This window comes from Trichoplusia ni, chromosome 21, assembly GCF_003590095.1.
Source record: "Trichoplusia ni isolate ovarian cell line Hi5 chromosome 21, tn1, whole genome shotgun sequence".
NCBI classification, from domain to species: domain Eukaryota; kingdom Metazoa; phylum Arthropoda; class Insecta; order Lepidoptera; family Noctuidae; genus Trichoplusia; species Trichoplusia ni.
In genome coordinates this window covers 4,395,669-4,412,191 of record NC_039498.1, presented here as the reverse complement: position 1 = coordinate 4,412,191, position 16,523 = coordinate 4,395,669, and the positions used below count along the sequence as shown (strand labels likewise).

The following is a 16,523-nucleotide window of genomic DNA, read 5'->3' as shown; positions in this document are numbered from 1 at the left end:
TACCACTTAACATCCTGCATTGAGGCCGTAATGATTAATCAGTTGTACGGCTAGGAGATATTCTGGAGCGTATAGTGTTGGTCATATTATTAATATCTTTGTAGGGTTGAAACTGGAAAATGAAAATCTTTCCAGTTACTGAATTTGAAATCTAGAATACTTTTAAAACGAGTAACAGCTTTTACTTCGCCTTTATGTTTTACTGTTAAAGTTAAAACAGAAACACCCTTTTTCAATAAATGAATCCTGTATTGTTTACAATAGGTACTTAAATACTATACCGAGGGCGTATTTTGCGTTCAAACGATCTATCTGTAATTGAGTATACGTTGAGCGTAATACAGATACATCCATTCAAATGAACTTCATATAAATAGGGGACTGACGTCGGTGCATTTCAGTACTCTACAATTTACTGCGTTCCATAACTGTCAGATATACGTTTTGATTAAAGTGCGTTCGTATTAGTGACAGTCATTTCGGGGTACCGAACTCAAAGGGTGAAAATCGAAGCAAATTATTAAGGCTCAGCTGTCCGTCCATCTGTAAGATTGTCCGTCCGTAACCACGTTGCATCTCATGACCCGTTTACCCGTTAACGTTTTGATAATACAAACCTTCTGATTGAGTATAACCTGAGATATTCCCGTCATTAAAAATTGTCAACAAGACTAATCACGTTTCTTCTCTAAACAACTTTAAATAGACATCAGTCATCATCCAAATACCACCATGAATCATTGTGAAGACATTTTGTTTACGGAGACATCTATCCTGAATATGTACGAGAAGTGATTATAATAATACCTATCTCATTTATCCAAATAAAAAGTATCTCAGCATACTAATATTGTCTTCGTAACATTAAAAGTTGGACGTTTAGAAAATTCCCGGTTAATTTATTCATCGGCGTTCCGTTATGTTCGTACATCTAGCCGCGGGCCCCTTATTACGAGTAAGTTTCCGAACGTGGGTTGTTTCTACACGGCAAAGGGTAGCTTCGCCGGGGAAACAGAAATATATAGTTAGTTATAAGTTGACTCCCATAATGACGTCATTTGTTCACAAATATCTAAGGAACTATAAAAATAATTGGTTGTGACTTTTGAATCCATTAACTTGAATAGTCTGAGGATATCGTTTGCTGGTATTTCATATGAAAAGTATGAAAACATTCTTTGAATGCTCGCCGGGTCACTGTGCTAGTAACGATTAACGGGTGGTGGGATGAACAAGCCATTAAACTTTAAGGGGGTTGGTGACTCGGTGCTATTGGAAGCGGGCGTAGGCCGCCTCTTGGAAAGTCGCACCGTCACTCATGAACGATACGAACGTACGCGGGCCACAGCAACACTAACTGCACTGTCACAAATGAATTATTGATGATAGATAATATAAAACAGTAGGGCAGAATTAACGCCTTACTAATTCGGTTGAAATTATTCGTTTTAAAAACATCTTTTATTGGCATTAAAAACGGATTTTGAGAACTTTTGCTTTGAATTGTACAAGAGCGGCGTGATAGCGGTAGCGGCCGCGGGAGCGATTGATTGAACTGGTAAAAATATTCTAAAATGGATTCAGTAGATTCAATTTACCCCTGAAAAATGCACAAATTGTAATGTTCATTTGTATTTTTATGACTGTACAATTGCCTGAATGCTCAAGTTTCGTTGCTTCTACATGCTCTCTGATATACAATCCTACAATCGTTGAAACTTATTTCAACTTGTCTGTTTAAATACCGGCAAAATATCTCGGCTTTACGCGTTACTGCCGCTCCCGCAGTATTCGAGGTAGCAGCCTTATATCGGATTGAGTTAGCTGACAACAAAACCATTGTATGGCTAGCCAGGTATGGATGTTGGAACACTTCCAACTTATAATATGCACGACTGCACTTCGTATCAAGAGGTTAAGTGGTTCAAGAACTTTAAAATGTCATCGTTTACAGTTTATCGTGTTGTAGAGCCAGGATTGTAACTTAATACCTTTGGATACTACTGTCTAACATGGAAACTACTCGTATTTAACTGCTTTAACTTGTTTGACGGTAACCCATGTTTCAGCCTAGAACTATCTCCTTAATGATCGTTACATTAGCTAACACAGTACCTCTGTTAAGACCTTATTTAATTAAAATTATACTTACTGGTCTCCTCCTCGGCATCATCTGAAAAATCGGAAGACTTGTCCTCGATTTTCTGAAACAAGACAGACTATTTAAGCTATAGCTAAAGTTCTCCATAAAAGCGAATAAGTTGTGGAATTGTATAAATAAAAGCGGAAAAATACTGCTACATAAATATAAAAAAATATGTTCGAACACACAGGGATAATTTCATTAGTACTAAGAATATTTCAGATTCATAATTTAAGCAGGAAATTCTGTAACTAATTAGAATTTATGATTCAATTTACAGCCGTCAGACGGAAAACTGCTGTTTTCGTATTTTATCATCACGCATCTTGTTTACCGACTTGGATCTAGGATGATAGTCTAGGAACTATGACTAAATTGTAACATAGGAAGAGATGTATTGTAAATAGTGCTTGTCAGTGCTGCCAAAATATCCATCTATCGATATGATACATTGATTAACTGCCGTGATGATGTACTATCTGGCTCCAATATAGATCAAACTATATTTAACGACCAGCTAAAATTAAATTAAAATTGATTTTGATTGGTATTCTATCACCGAATCTTTACTAGTGATTCTATTTCATATGACAAATCATAGAACATGTTTTTTTATGAGTCTTCACAAACACTTGACATTTTATGAAAGAGAAAGGTCAGCCGCTTTTCCTCCGATGTTTTTATTTTATTTGTCTCTGTGTTAATAGCTGCGGAAGACAGATCTTTGCACAAAATGCAATGTTTTAAGATATTAAATTTGGCCAAGAAGTAAGCTTTGCATGAATTTTGAATTATATGTTATTAAAATCTGCCTACTGCATACAAACAACAATTTTAGATGTACACAATAAAGGCTTTCATATCGAAGTCATATCTGGAAGGTAATTCAAGAGAATACCCACGAGTGTAGTTACCAAGAAAAGCAGTTTTACTTAATGACATGATTACTTTAATAATACAGTTTACGTGCCCAGCGTTGGTCTACTTAAATCTGAAACCCCGCTGGTACCTATTTCTCGTCAGTAACACATTTACTCTCAAAGCCGAAGGCAGTCATGATTTCAATCGAATGCGGAGTTTAACCTTTTCCCATATACTACGAGTATAAGCGAATACATTCATTTCAGTAGCTCATATTTGGTCAAATATGCAACACGGCACGCATTGGCCATTGATTGAACATACAGTGACTGCGGTAGAATGTGAGTGATTTAAAATGGCTGAACCTGCGTTGGATCCCGGTGTAATGACACGCTGAGTATCCCGACGCAGGTGTTCCAACAAGCTTAAAACTCATAAAACCCTTTCTAAAAAGGTTATTTGTGATAAATTACGAGTACTGCAATTCCTTCCAAACTAAATTAACACAATTTTACATCATCGAATCGCGAAGAGAGACGATAGCTTTATATAAATAAGTTCTGGAATTAAAATAAGTCGGGACCATTTGGTGTAGCAATATTCATTCATCAAAACTATTTATGGATAACTAAATTGGTCTGCACGTTCAAAAGATCACAGCAAACTATCGCAATAAATAGAATATTAATTTAATAATAAGGATGTTATTCTTCGTCGCGTGAAATATTAAAAAAAAATATCTGTTTCGCTTACACGTGTCTCATTTTTATCTTGATAATTATTTTTGGATATATTACGTCGTTTCATTGTTGTGGTATAATAGTGGGTAATACATGCACTGTGGACTAGACAGTATCAGATAAACTGGAGACATACAGTCTCATGGGTGCGATAAGAGAACAACGCGGCTTTTGTCTGCGTGATGCAGACGCACTGATAATTGTTGTATGTAAAATGTTAATAGGAAATGAGTTATTCAAGCATAGATGTTTAACATTATTTTGAGGATATAATGACTCAGTCACAATGCCACGTGTTAGTTTAAAAGATAGCTACATTATAATTGTACGTAAAGGAAAAACGGTGCGAGAATAAGTTCGAAACGTATCCTCGTAAGATATTCAGGCCTTTGTTCGAAAACCTAAACATCAAAATGCCTTTGGGAATTGCTCCGTTTGGTTCCCGTGCCTCTTTCCTACTAAAAGTCAAAGCACATGACTTATGAATTAGGTAAAGAGGAAAACCTACTCGCCGCCTAACGTATTTAAACTGTCCTTACATATTTTATAACGGTTGAAAGCGACGCGTTAGCAAAAATGACAGCTGAGACAGTTAGCATTAGAAACAAAAATAGATTCGGCAATTCAGTTTCATTTGTTACACGAAACATTTATACGTTCGGTTTGTTACACAGCATTAATAATTGACTATTACATTCCATTTATTTCCTCAAAATTTATTTGAATGTTCCATGTTACTGGGTAGGTAATTCTCAAGAAAAGCGAATCATGTCCCTTATATTAATAATTAAATTTTTCAAATTAATAAACTTACGAGAATCGTTCGATTATTAACGCAACTCCTGCCAACCTAACAATTTTTCCCATGTTGCGTTGTATACAGGCAGCAGATTCTGGTACATATTGATTTTGACAGATTCTGACTAATATCTGGTTGATTTTTGTATAACTTTTTGTACAGTCAATTTACACAACTCCAAAGGTACTCAATGAAGAAAAAGCGGTGGACCAAGTATCCAAGAACTTATGACTGTTAATTCAGTGATTGCCAATTAGTAATACCACAGTGGGGACCAGCTGCTTAACGGGATTTAAGGCACGCAACGGTCACCAATTTACAAAACTTATATGGACAAAATTGCAGTTCTAGATTTACGGCAATACTCGTAGTATTTGTTTTTTACAGGTAAGTATTAATAAATACGAAGATATCGCGATCGTCGGATATCTCCTCGTACGGACTGCTGACTAGCCAATTTCTCATAAGTGGATTTGGTTTATCCCAATTCGACACGTATTTGGTTTTAACAAAGACGAAGGGGCTAAACTGGTTGCACCATTTTAAATTAAGCCGAATTTTACGGCCTAGGGCTGATTGAACTACTTACCTCAAGATATATTTTTTAAAATATTCCATATGCTTAGTGAGCACTGCAAGCACATGGAACAATGTTCGCCTTACCAATATAATAAGAAGCGTAAAGAAGCTTTTGTAGTAAAATAATAGTATTATGAGTTGAGAACGGTCAGAACAAAATTAAACACTAGTGAATCCTTCCGATGTATTAACCTGACAATCAAAGGCGAAAGGGAATGTTTTCCACATGTTTGAAGTGATCTATTCGTTTTATATTTCAGAGCGTTTGTAACATTATCTAGACCCTCTGAAAATATTTTTCGTCTTAGTCATTTAATGTTATACGTCATCAGGAAAAACCTGCGCTCCCTATCAGGTAGGCAGGCCTCCGTACGGGTAAGATTACTTCTGAATTTAGGTAGAACCAATACAATGATAGTGTAATAATGGGTCTTCAAACACTACAACTTTACACATATTAGTAATTATAAAATTCTTAATAAGACACTTTCATGGGTTTGGGTTTGAACGCTGTTTATAAAAACTTGACTTTCGTTATGCTGAGATTCTAATTATAGGTACATGACAATTAAATGGTGAGGAAATTCTAGACACATTACGGTATAATAACATAAAATAGACTTACAAAACGTAAAACACTCGAGTTATAAAATACGTTATGAAAAGGAAAGTACTTATTAACTCATATGAGGACTACAAACAAGAGGATTCAGTTGTAACAAAACAGCGAGCCGCTCAATGTCTAGTATATCAGCATTTTACACAACGAGCGTAAAGCGCGTTTTCCGTTTTGTGACAACCTAATTTTACAAACCAACGAGCTTATTGGTGTAACGTTTCATCGAGTTTTTGCAGGCACGGGGGCGGCGTGATAATTCCATAAAGCGAAGGCGAAGGTACAACAAAATGTTGGTTACACTCGCTGTGAGCATTCGCACAAACATTACATTGAAATGCTCTCGGAAGAAATGCTCTGAATTTCCATCCCTACGCTAGCGGTAATGAAAGGTGAAAGACACATATACGACGATCAATTGATTACTCCTATAATCACCGAAACCAATCTTATCGCTCAACATAAGATGGGACTGATAATTAACTAATTTTCGAGTTGGTCATCGATCCATACATCGGGTGATGCCTGCCGTTTCTTAGCTCCAAAAAATGTATCATGTGACCGAGGAACTACATTTACATGCAACAAAGAGCCAAAAAGCATTTAGGATAATTAAACAAAGATCCTAAACCTTTCTTCTGATTGAAATAAAACTGTTAACCAATAGGGTTGCTCAGAAAACGAAGTTGAACTTCAAAAGCACTCTAGCAGGTGTTGCGTCGCTCCGTCCGGAGATAGACTCCAACAGTCTTTTCATATGCACCCCTTGTTGCGGCGGCCTATTTAAACTGGGTTGCTCTACATGCCAGCGGAAATAAAAGGGAAACATCGCGTTAAGATTAAAACCATCCCAGGGACGCAGGTATTGTGTACTCGTGCGCAGGAAATAAGCGCCTCTCCACGTCGCTATTGATAAATTTCAACGCTATACCTGCGTCTAATTTCCTAACTAGGTTTGGACTGAAATATGCACCTTTTTATGATAGGGGTAGCAAAGTAAATGGACTGGTACAACAAGTATAGAAAAAATATATCCATATTAAAGGAATTGAGTATTTATGGAACCGTTTTCCTATTTGTGCTTAAGAAAAGTAATCTGATCAGCGTTATACTTATAAAATGTGGATATATTAATAATCTCAATTAGCACCTATCTGTAAGGACGAAATAGCTGGTGCCTATGATTTGAAAGTAAAAATAATGATGTCATAAACGACTTAAATTTATAATCAATCGTATTTTTAACGACGGCTACGGACATCGATCGAACTTTATACAAATACTAGCTGTTGCCCGCGACTTCGTCCCCGTGGGTAGAAAATATAAGTTATGATTTATACCCGCCCTGTTTTTTTTCACATTTTCCATTGTATCTTCTCTCCTATTAGTCGCAGCGTGATGGTTTATAGCCTAAAGCCTTCCTCGATGAATGGTCTATTCAACACAAAAATAATTTTTCAATTTGGAGCAGTAGTTCCTGAGATTAGCGCGTTATTAGCGTATTAGTATAGATTATAGCCAATAACATATACAACAACATTTTGGAATAATTCCCAATTCGATTTAGTTTTATACCATAGGTACTGACAGAAATAATGAAGGCCACCATTTATCGCATCGTCGGTCATAAAGGAGTGAAAATCCACTAACAATATTTAAAAAAAACCTTATAACATCCAAGTAATATCACAATATTTGATTGTGAACAATACGTTTTGAAAACAATACGTAATGAGTTTGAAGTGGATTAGTTATTATTTTATTTTTAAATACACGTGTAAATAATACTCACATAGTGTTGTTAGTTTTGCTATAATTTGTGGATACCTAACTTTGAAATGTTTATTTGACATTCGATGCGGGCCTCATTACAACGTGTTATCGTTTTAATTAAAACTGAACATGAGTGAATGAATAAAATAATCGTTTCTACCATTATTTTTTAATTGAGAGAAACACACTTTCTTTGCATCACAAATTCACAAACTTGTTTGACTGTTATTTCAATATCTCTCCATAATTACAATCACAAGAATTTTATGTTCTTTTAACTAAAGCTGAAAATAATTTTCTAATTTCGATCTGTAAGTCACCACTGTACGTGGGATACGAGATAACTACGAAAAAGTATGTCTATATAAGTAAAGATGATTACAACATTCATGTGAGGGCAGATGAGAGCTAGCCGGTCCCGAGTCGTTCAGAGCATGACGCATGTAAATACAGCGATCTGGTTGAACGGATAAAATTGGGTGGCCTACCGCAACGAGCGCTATTCAAATGAAAAACCTCGGAAGGGACTGAAGTATCTAATGCGGCACTCGTTTACATCGTCAGTACGTATTTTGATTAGGAATATGAACTAAAACGTGCACGAGTAGTTGCAAGTGCGAAAAATGACTATCAACTGGCATTCAAGGGATATTTCGGTGCCATTCTAGACAAAAGACCACGTGAGCCACAACGATTATCGCAGCATGATATAAAAGATCACTTGATCGTTATTGCGTCATTAATCCGAGCATAATTTGTAATTGTATGATAACGCATGCGAGCTTACATGCTGTGATTAGTATGCGTGTCGCAGGACCACTACCATACAACATAAATATGTCGGTGCGTATGTATGTGGGAGTATCGCACTTATAATCACCGCTGCCTAGCGTAACAAATATGAGCGGCTGTAGTTGCTTCGAGTCTCGCGCAAGGAATTTAACTTATCCTTATTTCCTTAAGAACTGGCCTTTTTTGGATAACCGTGGAGGATAATTACAGAGTTAATTGCGAGCTGCCACAAAGTTCTATCTAACAGGTTTTGCTAACACGTCGCTGTCTGAGGAAAACTTAGCTACGTTTTTGTTCACTCTCTAGTTCAATTTGTTGCTAATTTTGAGGCGGCGATTAAAATGTGGTGGTTTTAAGCGAATTGCGAAATCGTTTGAAATGAAATTATGAATAAAAAATATTATTGATAATACATAATTCTTTGCTTCGTTCAAAAGGCAACGCTAGGCAAATCTGCGACACGAAACGATTTTATCTCCAAGTGACTTACGAAAATGCACATTCGTAGAGGTTCAAACAGAGGCATGCGTCATTAGGGAATTGAAAACGGGCTTTGTCTCCTTACGAAAGGCCTTACGGCTGCACTTTAAAAATATTTCTTTAAAAGAATCTACGACTAGAAAATTTTACCGTATTTCATATGATCACACCAGAAACTTATTCAATAAGATAACTAATTTGTTACACGACAGATAATTTCGAACGATAAATATGAATTTGTTAATAAGTAGGTGAAGTGAACCGTAAATCAAAACAACATCATGTTTGTTTAACTAAAACAATTCAACGATAAACGTCGTAAAACAGATGACAAAACTTGTAAATTGTTGAGGTAGGTTCGATGATTCAATCGAAAATTAAGGTCAATTGTATTCATATTTGTTTAAAGCTCAACCTGTTGTATTGGACATTTTTAAGCTAATAATAAGTAACTCCTTAAAAGAAATGCTCCGCCTTATAAGATCTTTCGGGTAGTGTTTCTACAGTTTAATTAATTCTCGGATTTTCCAGCTAAGTAAAGAGTTTATTCGATAAAAAGTTTAACCAGTTATACTGAAGACAAATATATGTATATTACTCTTATACTCGAAAATGGCAAGCCGAAGTCAGCTACGAAGAATAGAAAAGAAAAGAATTCACATAAAATACGGAATTCCGTTTAGTTCACTGCAGTGGGCTAGACAAAGCGATATGATAATACCCCTGCTTATTATAAAAGGCAGTCTCTCCGTATGCCCCGGTTCCGTCCTGCCCCGGTCGCGTTAATAGCTGACGGACCGCTGAACTTAACAGGCATGCAATTTTGTAGTTTATACCTGTTTTCTTGTTACTTTTTAACAAATCTCTAGCTCTTGGTGTCGTGTTCAGTACGACGGAGTATGTTTGGAACGGGCTCTTTCATGTACTCAAAGGCCTAATACTTGCAGATAGGATCTCGTTAGTATTCAAAGGGTCGTTTTGCTTGTGATTACATTAAGAGGTTTTTTGTAGAACGGATTTAGGTATAAATTTATTTTATTTATTATAATCACCCATTAGCACCCTCCTCATTTTGCTCCATGGCCAACAGAAGCCAGTTTGGTGCGAAAGAGACTAACTCCTCTTGCGATAGCTCTATATTGATTTATATTTTGGATTTGCAGCGCAGCATTGAAGTTAATTAATAAAAATTACTATTATTGAATTACATTTTACGATTTCGATATGGTTCTGCTATTTAAAATGCGTCCCTAACTTTGTTTAGAATATAGGATCTCGTCTAAGAAGTGTGTTTAAGAGATAGCTCCCGAGTGTCAGCTGATGTGAAAACATGAAGACGTTTCATCTAGAGCGTGTCGCGAACCTAACAAAGAAAACGAGTTGTATAATACTTCTGTGTTCTCTCTCAAGTATCAATTTAATATAGTTTCCATAGATATTATGGAAGAATGTTATCGCACCAAGTAACGATTGAATAATATAGTTTCTATCTACGCATAGACCACGAACTCATTTGCGAGTTATTATGAAAGAATGTTATCTTGTTCTTTTGTAAGTGCAGAATTGGTCTGTGACCAATTATAGATTAAATCGCCATGCATTTTCTTAATGTGAAAACTATTTTCCATTTAAGTAAAAAAAGCGCATAAGATTTTTATGTCGGCAACGACCGCGGCGTCGGATTGCTTTCTAGGAAGGCTTTTATATTTAATCCCCTAGTTCAACTGCTAGGAGACGTTTCTGTCTTGTCTAGTACGTATTGAAAAGTCGTTTAGCTACGACACGATCTCTATTATGCACAATGCGATACTCTCACAAGACGTATCTATTTAGAAGTATTAATGTATCTTGCGGAGCGTTAAAGGTGGACCGATCTTGACAAATGAGGTGTCTATCCAACGATTTGTCACGATAACGTACACGTCGTCGTATCAAGTAACGTTTCAGTTTCTGTAAGTTGTTTGGAAACAGTTTCGCGAAACGGTACTGTTTACAGAGAATTGTTTTGTTCAATGCTAATAATATCGGAGTAGAGTTTTGAATGTTTATTAAGAGACTTGCTGCTGATATTGGCCGGCCGAGTTATTAGGAGTCTTCCGCCAAATGTGCCGTTTGTGCATGTTCTAACGTATAAACTGGGATAATATTTAATCCTTCGAGGCCCGTGCCAGGCTATACGCAATCAATTATTCTATAGACATTCGCAAGCAAAAAGTAAACAATCGAAATTCCATTAACGTTGAAAAAAAATTACCAGTTCCTTATATCGAATGAGCTATCTTTACAAGTCTCCAAGTATTCATATAAAACCATAATTCTGCCAAATAATCACTAGTTTGTGGCAATTAAAATGCATACGAATATTTGGCAGAAAACTGGGTTGGATAAACGAGTTTGGTCGCATGTATCTCGTAATAAGGATTGTACGCATCGCTGTTTTGAAGGACGCGGAAACCCGAGCATACACTTTAATCTTAGCAATATAATTACAACATTTACATGAACATCAATCGTCGATATAGTTCCTACTCATAAGCAATAGCAATTTCCATTTTTTACAAGAAACTTGTTCATTAAAATGAGTTAACCTCTGAAGTATTTTCCTTCATAATGTAAACAAAGTAATTGCTGTGCAATTATATTACTATCAATGATTCTGTTACATACATTGGAGTGAATTACAGTTATTGTGGCATACAATCTCGTATATGCGATACTAAAACATTTACGTCATGCGCGTAGCCAAAATACATCCTTATTTATGTTGTAGGAGCATGAGTACAAGCTAATTGTGGCTTTCTGTATTGACCGACGACATAAGAAGGGAATACTTCAAGCGAGAGACGCAGAATGAGGGTACTGAGATAAATACACTGAGCTCGAATATTTCTGGAACGAATCGAGTCTGTGCCTAATTTTAATGGTGCAAGCAAGGCTCCCACACTCAAATGTTTGCTTTACGTAGGTAATGTGTTAGGAAACACGATTATCGTTTTGTTTCGTGTTATTGTTTTATTAGGTGTTAACAATGATATTGCGAACATTTGTATGGTAAAGCGAATACAAGTACGCACCGAAACTAAAAAGCAGAACATTTTGATAAATATTTCCTCTTCCTTTTTTTTTTTAATTTTAAGATCTACACTAAAAATTTTTTTATGATTCTTTAGGGCACTAACCAAATCCGCGTTCTGCTTTACAATTCAAGTCGTGACAAACTTTGAAAAGATATGCAAAGTTTGACAACATCTAAGCAGTCAGTTGATCATTAATCATCATTCTATGTAGGTCAGCTCTTTGAAACTGGCTAAGCAGCTCTTTAAAAGTTTTATGAGATTATTTTATACATTTTCATATCTTTTAGGTTTATTTTAGAATGGTTAATAAAATCTCTTTTTTAAAAAGAGTATTTACACTGGTTGTATTTTATCTCTGAGTATAAGTCTCAGATGACTCTATAATTAGAATACCACAATTCAAACTAGGTTTTTGATTTTACTCTTGTAATTTCCTTCTTTGTTATGGGAAAATGGCCTTCCCCTGGCAGTAAAACATGTACTGGCCAACATTTTATTAAATTGCCTATTATTATAGTAGTATTTCATAAATATAGTTTCAATGAAAATGATTTTTGTTTTAGAGAGCCTCTACCAAAACTCATTTATTAAATTTTTAGTTCCTATAAGGTCATTTTAATGAGCTTTTTATTTATTTTGCACTCTTTTTTTGTTTTATTGACTTAACACTGATATTTCTCAATTGTAGAAATATCTTTAATCTATAAGTTTCAATAAAACAAAGTTCAAGAAATCAACTGCGTTGCAATCAATGTATTATGAATTGAATTTGTACTAAATTTCCTGATATGTTTGCTGACTCATACCTATGTTTAGAATTAATGTACAATAAAAATTGGTTAGATATAAGAGCCAAGTAATTGTCCCTAGATTTTACTAACCTCTGAATGTATTATATCATGTGTTGTTTATACGGCTAATATAATCTAACGTAGACCATAGAGTTTATGTTTTCTGGCAGACATAAAGGAAGTCAAGGCCTCTTTGCATTTTAGTAAGTTCTATTTTCAAATTTGAGTATTCATTTTAATTGTCTGGTCTTGGAATTGTTTATTTGGAGGCCAGTTAGTATTTATGATACCGACTGATACATAGGTAATGGTGTTTTTGTCTAGAATTTAGTATTTTCTGTTATTTTGAGACTTTTGAAGAACATAGATTTTGATTGTATTCCCTGAAAATATATAGTGTAATTAATAAATTAACAAAGGATTATTTCTTTGTAATGGTCGAATCAGTCATACTCTTCCTTATGAATATATGTTATAAGGCAAATAATTTTGTATTAATATGAGACTTTTAAACTTGTATTTAGTGCAGAAACATAATAATTAATTTGAATAAATATGTTCCAATATAACCTTAATTATAATCATCCATTTTTTACTCTCATTAAATTTGAGACCATTTATTTAAATAGTTATAAAACAATACTTAAGTTTTTTTAATGAACAATATAATCAATAAATGTTATATTATATCATTTTTTCTTCAACAAGCTGAATTTGACAAGAGGTTCACCGCTGTCAAAGACGGTGAGATTTGTTTGTTATATGATAATTTACTCATATAGAGTTTTTGCTTCAAAATATTTGGTGTGACAGTAATATTCATACAGATAATTCTACTTTATAATTATTCATCATTTACATAATATCATAAAGATTCAATGCATAAGACTCACAGCTCAGAATTAAGTGGTGACTAACGTAAAGAGAAACTCTACTTTCGCTACATATAGAAAGCATAGACAACACGTTAGCTTTAAAACAAACTACAAAACATGACAACAAAACAAAGATAAATATTTAAAATGAAATAAATGAATGCACACAAATCATAAAACTATTAACTTCGTTAAAAATACGTGTGTAATTAGCATACTACGGCGCTACGCTGTATGTAAATATAATAACACATTAATTAAAGACAGGTAAACATGTCGAGAGCCAGCAATGCACGGTACGATACGCACATGAAATAAACAATAATATGAATGAACCAAACCACTTTGGAGCTACTAAAGCGATATAATGCGGTTATAGATAATTAAAATGTTTACCAGTGTGTCCTGGTCCCCAAGCTCACGGTAATAGGAGTCACTGCTACCGCGTTGACTCCCAACGCACATTGCTCGGCGTAGGAGACCAGAAATCATTGAGCAGAAACCACATTGTTGCATATTATTCTATTACGAACTTAACTTAAACTAAACACAACGTTCTTGTTTGATTGTCTGTCATAAGAAAATAGTGAGATCGAAACACCGAAAGATTTATCTTAAAACCAACTCAAAGAACTCGGATTTTGTGTAACATTTTAAAATTACGGTCTGTGTGATTGTGTCTCAATGTATTATTAAGACTCGGTGTGTCTCATGTTGACGTATAATTCGAATATTTAGTTAGAATTTATTGTATTTGCGGTAAGACGCGCGATAAGAGAGTTGATTACGATCGCAGGCGTACAACTACGGACAGCGCGCGACCAGCCGCCAAGCCAAGTGCCGACAACTTAACGAGCGAGCAATGAATGATCGCTCGCACACGACTCACTCTTTCGAAGTCTCGTTCGTTCTGGCTTGCTGATCGTTTATTGGCGAAACGACCTAACCAGTGGTTCGAGAGAAACAATGCGATTTTACAGTGCATAAGAACGAGATGGCAAGTGCAACCAATATTGCTGCAGTTAAATTGTGAATTTTCATTGGTCAGCCAAAACTGCATTTCAGTAAAGGCTTAACGGACCGGATAGAAATTATTGAAATACGACGGTACCCACTACGCATTAAAAACCTTCCCTTAGTTTAAGGGTCGCTAGTGGAGCTGCTACCTATGAAAATAGATAGTATAGTTCTGTGAAATGCACAGTGATATTTATAATTGGCTTAAATGTTCGATTGCTTACAAAGCGGCAATGTTAAATGAAAGCCGTTAACTAAAAAAACGTCTGACAGAACTTTATTAAAAATATGTATTTAACATAATTTAAAAAAATATTTTTCTTCAGATAATTAGGTGTCTTATATAAATTGTTGAAGTTGATATGGATATTATTTTAAATTAATATAGTTCATCGCTGATGATACTGGTAGCACTTTGGTAAATTTTAAGTTTTAAAATTTAAATATAAATGATGAATTTTCAAGTCGTTTTAAGCCTTGTAGGTCATATTTTTATAGTAATTGTGTCACGGCTAGTCTCGGTGCCGAGGTCAGCTCAAAAGGTTTTACTGGACTACGGCTATAATTGGACAGAAAAAGTTTTGTGAAAAGATATGTAGAGTTTCTATTAATCTGCTACTTGCAGTATCTTTTGTTATTCATTCGTGGTTTAATAATATTAAAATAGTATCTATGAAAGTCGTAAATATAAAAAAAACTTAAATAAAAAAATCAGTAGGGGTCGACTTTTTCTTTACGTTTATTAAAAAAAGACAAAACTGTCATTGTAAACCACAACACAATACACTAACGTTTCCGTCTAAAACTAGTTTCTAATAAAGCTGTTGCGGTCCTTTTTATACTCAGCATATTAGAAAGAGATAGAAACACTTTGAATTTAGTTTAGTTTGCCTACAAGCGACATAGTACCACAGGCCCCGCTCTCTACTGCTATTGTCTTTCTAATTAGCGTCACATGACAATATGATTGTCTTTTCTGTTACTTTTCCCGTTAGATCACCATTATTATGATTCCATAGGTTGCAATAATGTAATAAAAATAAAAATATGAAGAACTCGAAACTGTCACAAGTGAGTCGAAATTATTTGGTAGATTTAATTCATATTCTCTGTTTAGCCACAAAATTTAATTTTGTTGAACACAAGAATCAAACTAAAAATGATTACAAACGCAAGAGCGCGGACTGTTCAAGTTTGAACTCATGTCACAATGTCTAAAATGGTGGTGTTTACAAGTGAGCGCCTAAAATTGTTTTAGCTTATTTACATACTTGAATTAAAATACATATCCAAACAATACTTAGCTGCTGAATTTTCTGATGTAATTAAATAAGCAAGAAAAGAGATTGAGAAATTATCAAATAATTAATTTTAGCTACTACTTTCCACCAAATTAATGCAAAAATTTCATTTTTAGCACCGGGTATGAGGATTTTTACTTTAAACTGTGTACACTTAAACACTTATCCATTTAGAATAAAATGTAGACGGTTATAATAAAAGAAAAAGATCCGTAATTTTATCAAAATATTTTGACATGTCCCATTTTCATTAGGTTTTTTTTTGTAAAAGGCAAATGACAAGTCGCTGTCAGTTTTACATTTTGTTTACAATATTGCTATTGCTGTAATTTTCCTGTAAAACCATTAAATTAAATTCAAACGAATATTTGAAAACCATGAAAAAGGTTAAAATGTTGAAATAATATTATTGTTTATAACAATTTCTAAATTAAATTTACCTTTTTAAAGACGGCAACCCTGTGCATCAAACTTCACACGCGTTCCATTTTGAACTACACGCAATTTGAAGCATGAGCAAATGATTATACATTTGTGATCTTTTACACCGTTTCACATTAATAGTTTTACCTAAATTATATCGTTACTTACAAATAAGTCAATTCATTATATTAAAGCTATATTATTTAAAATAAAAATAAATAGTGCAAGGAAGAGATAAAATAATTATTGTCTGAGG

At 34.5% G+C, this 16,523-nt stretch overlaps 1 protein-coding gene across 4 annotated transcripts in view; it reads right to left on the bottom strand.

Annotated features, from left to right (window-relative positions):
* Nucleotides 1–14,840, bottom strand: part of LOC113504323 — a 110,862-nt gene extending 96,022 nt beyond the window's left edge. For 2 of the 4 annotated variants that reach the window (XM_026886579.1, XM_026886578.1), the window contains exons 1-2: nucleotides 13,923–14,840; nucleotides 2,153–2,219 (exon numbers count right to left, since the gene is read on the bottom strand). In XM_026886579.1, coding sequence (XP_026742380.1) covers nucleotides 2,153–2,219; nucleotides 13,923–14,042 — 187 coding nt within the window. In that variant the 5' untranslated portion in view covers nucleotides 14,043–14,840. The remainder of the gene's footprint in view (nucleotides 1–2,152; nucleotides 2,220–13,922) is intronic. The other 2 variants (XM_026886582.1, XM_026886581.1) reach the window with 2 other exon arrangements.
* Between the last annotated feature and the right edge of the window lie 1,683 nt (nucleotides 14,841–16,523).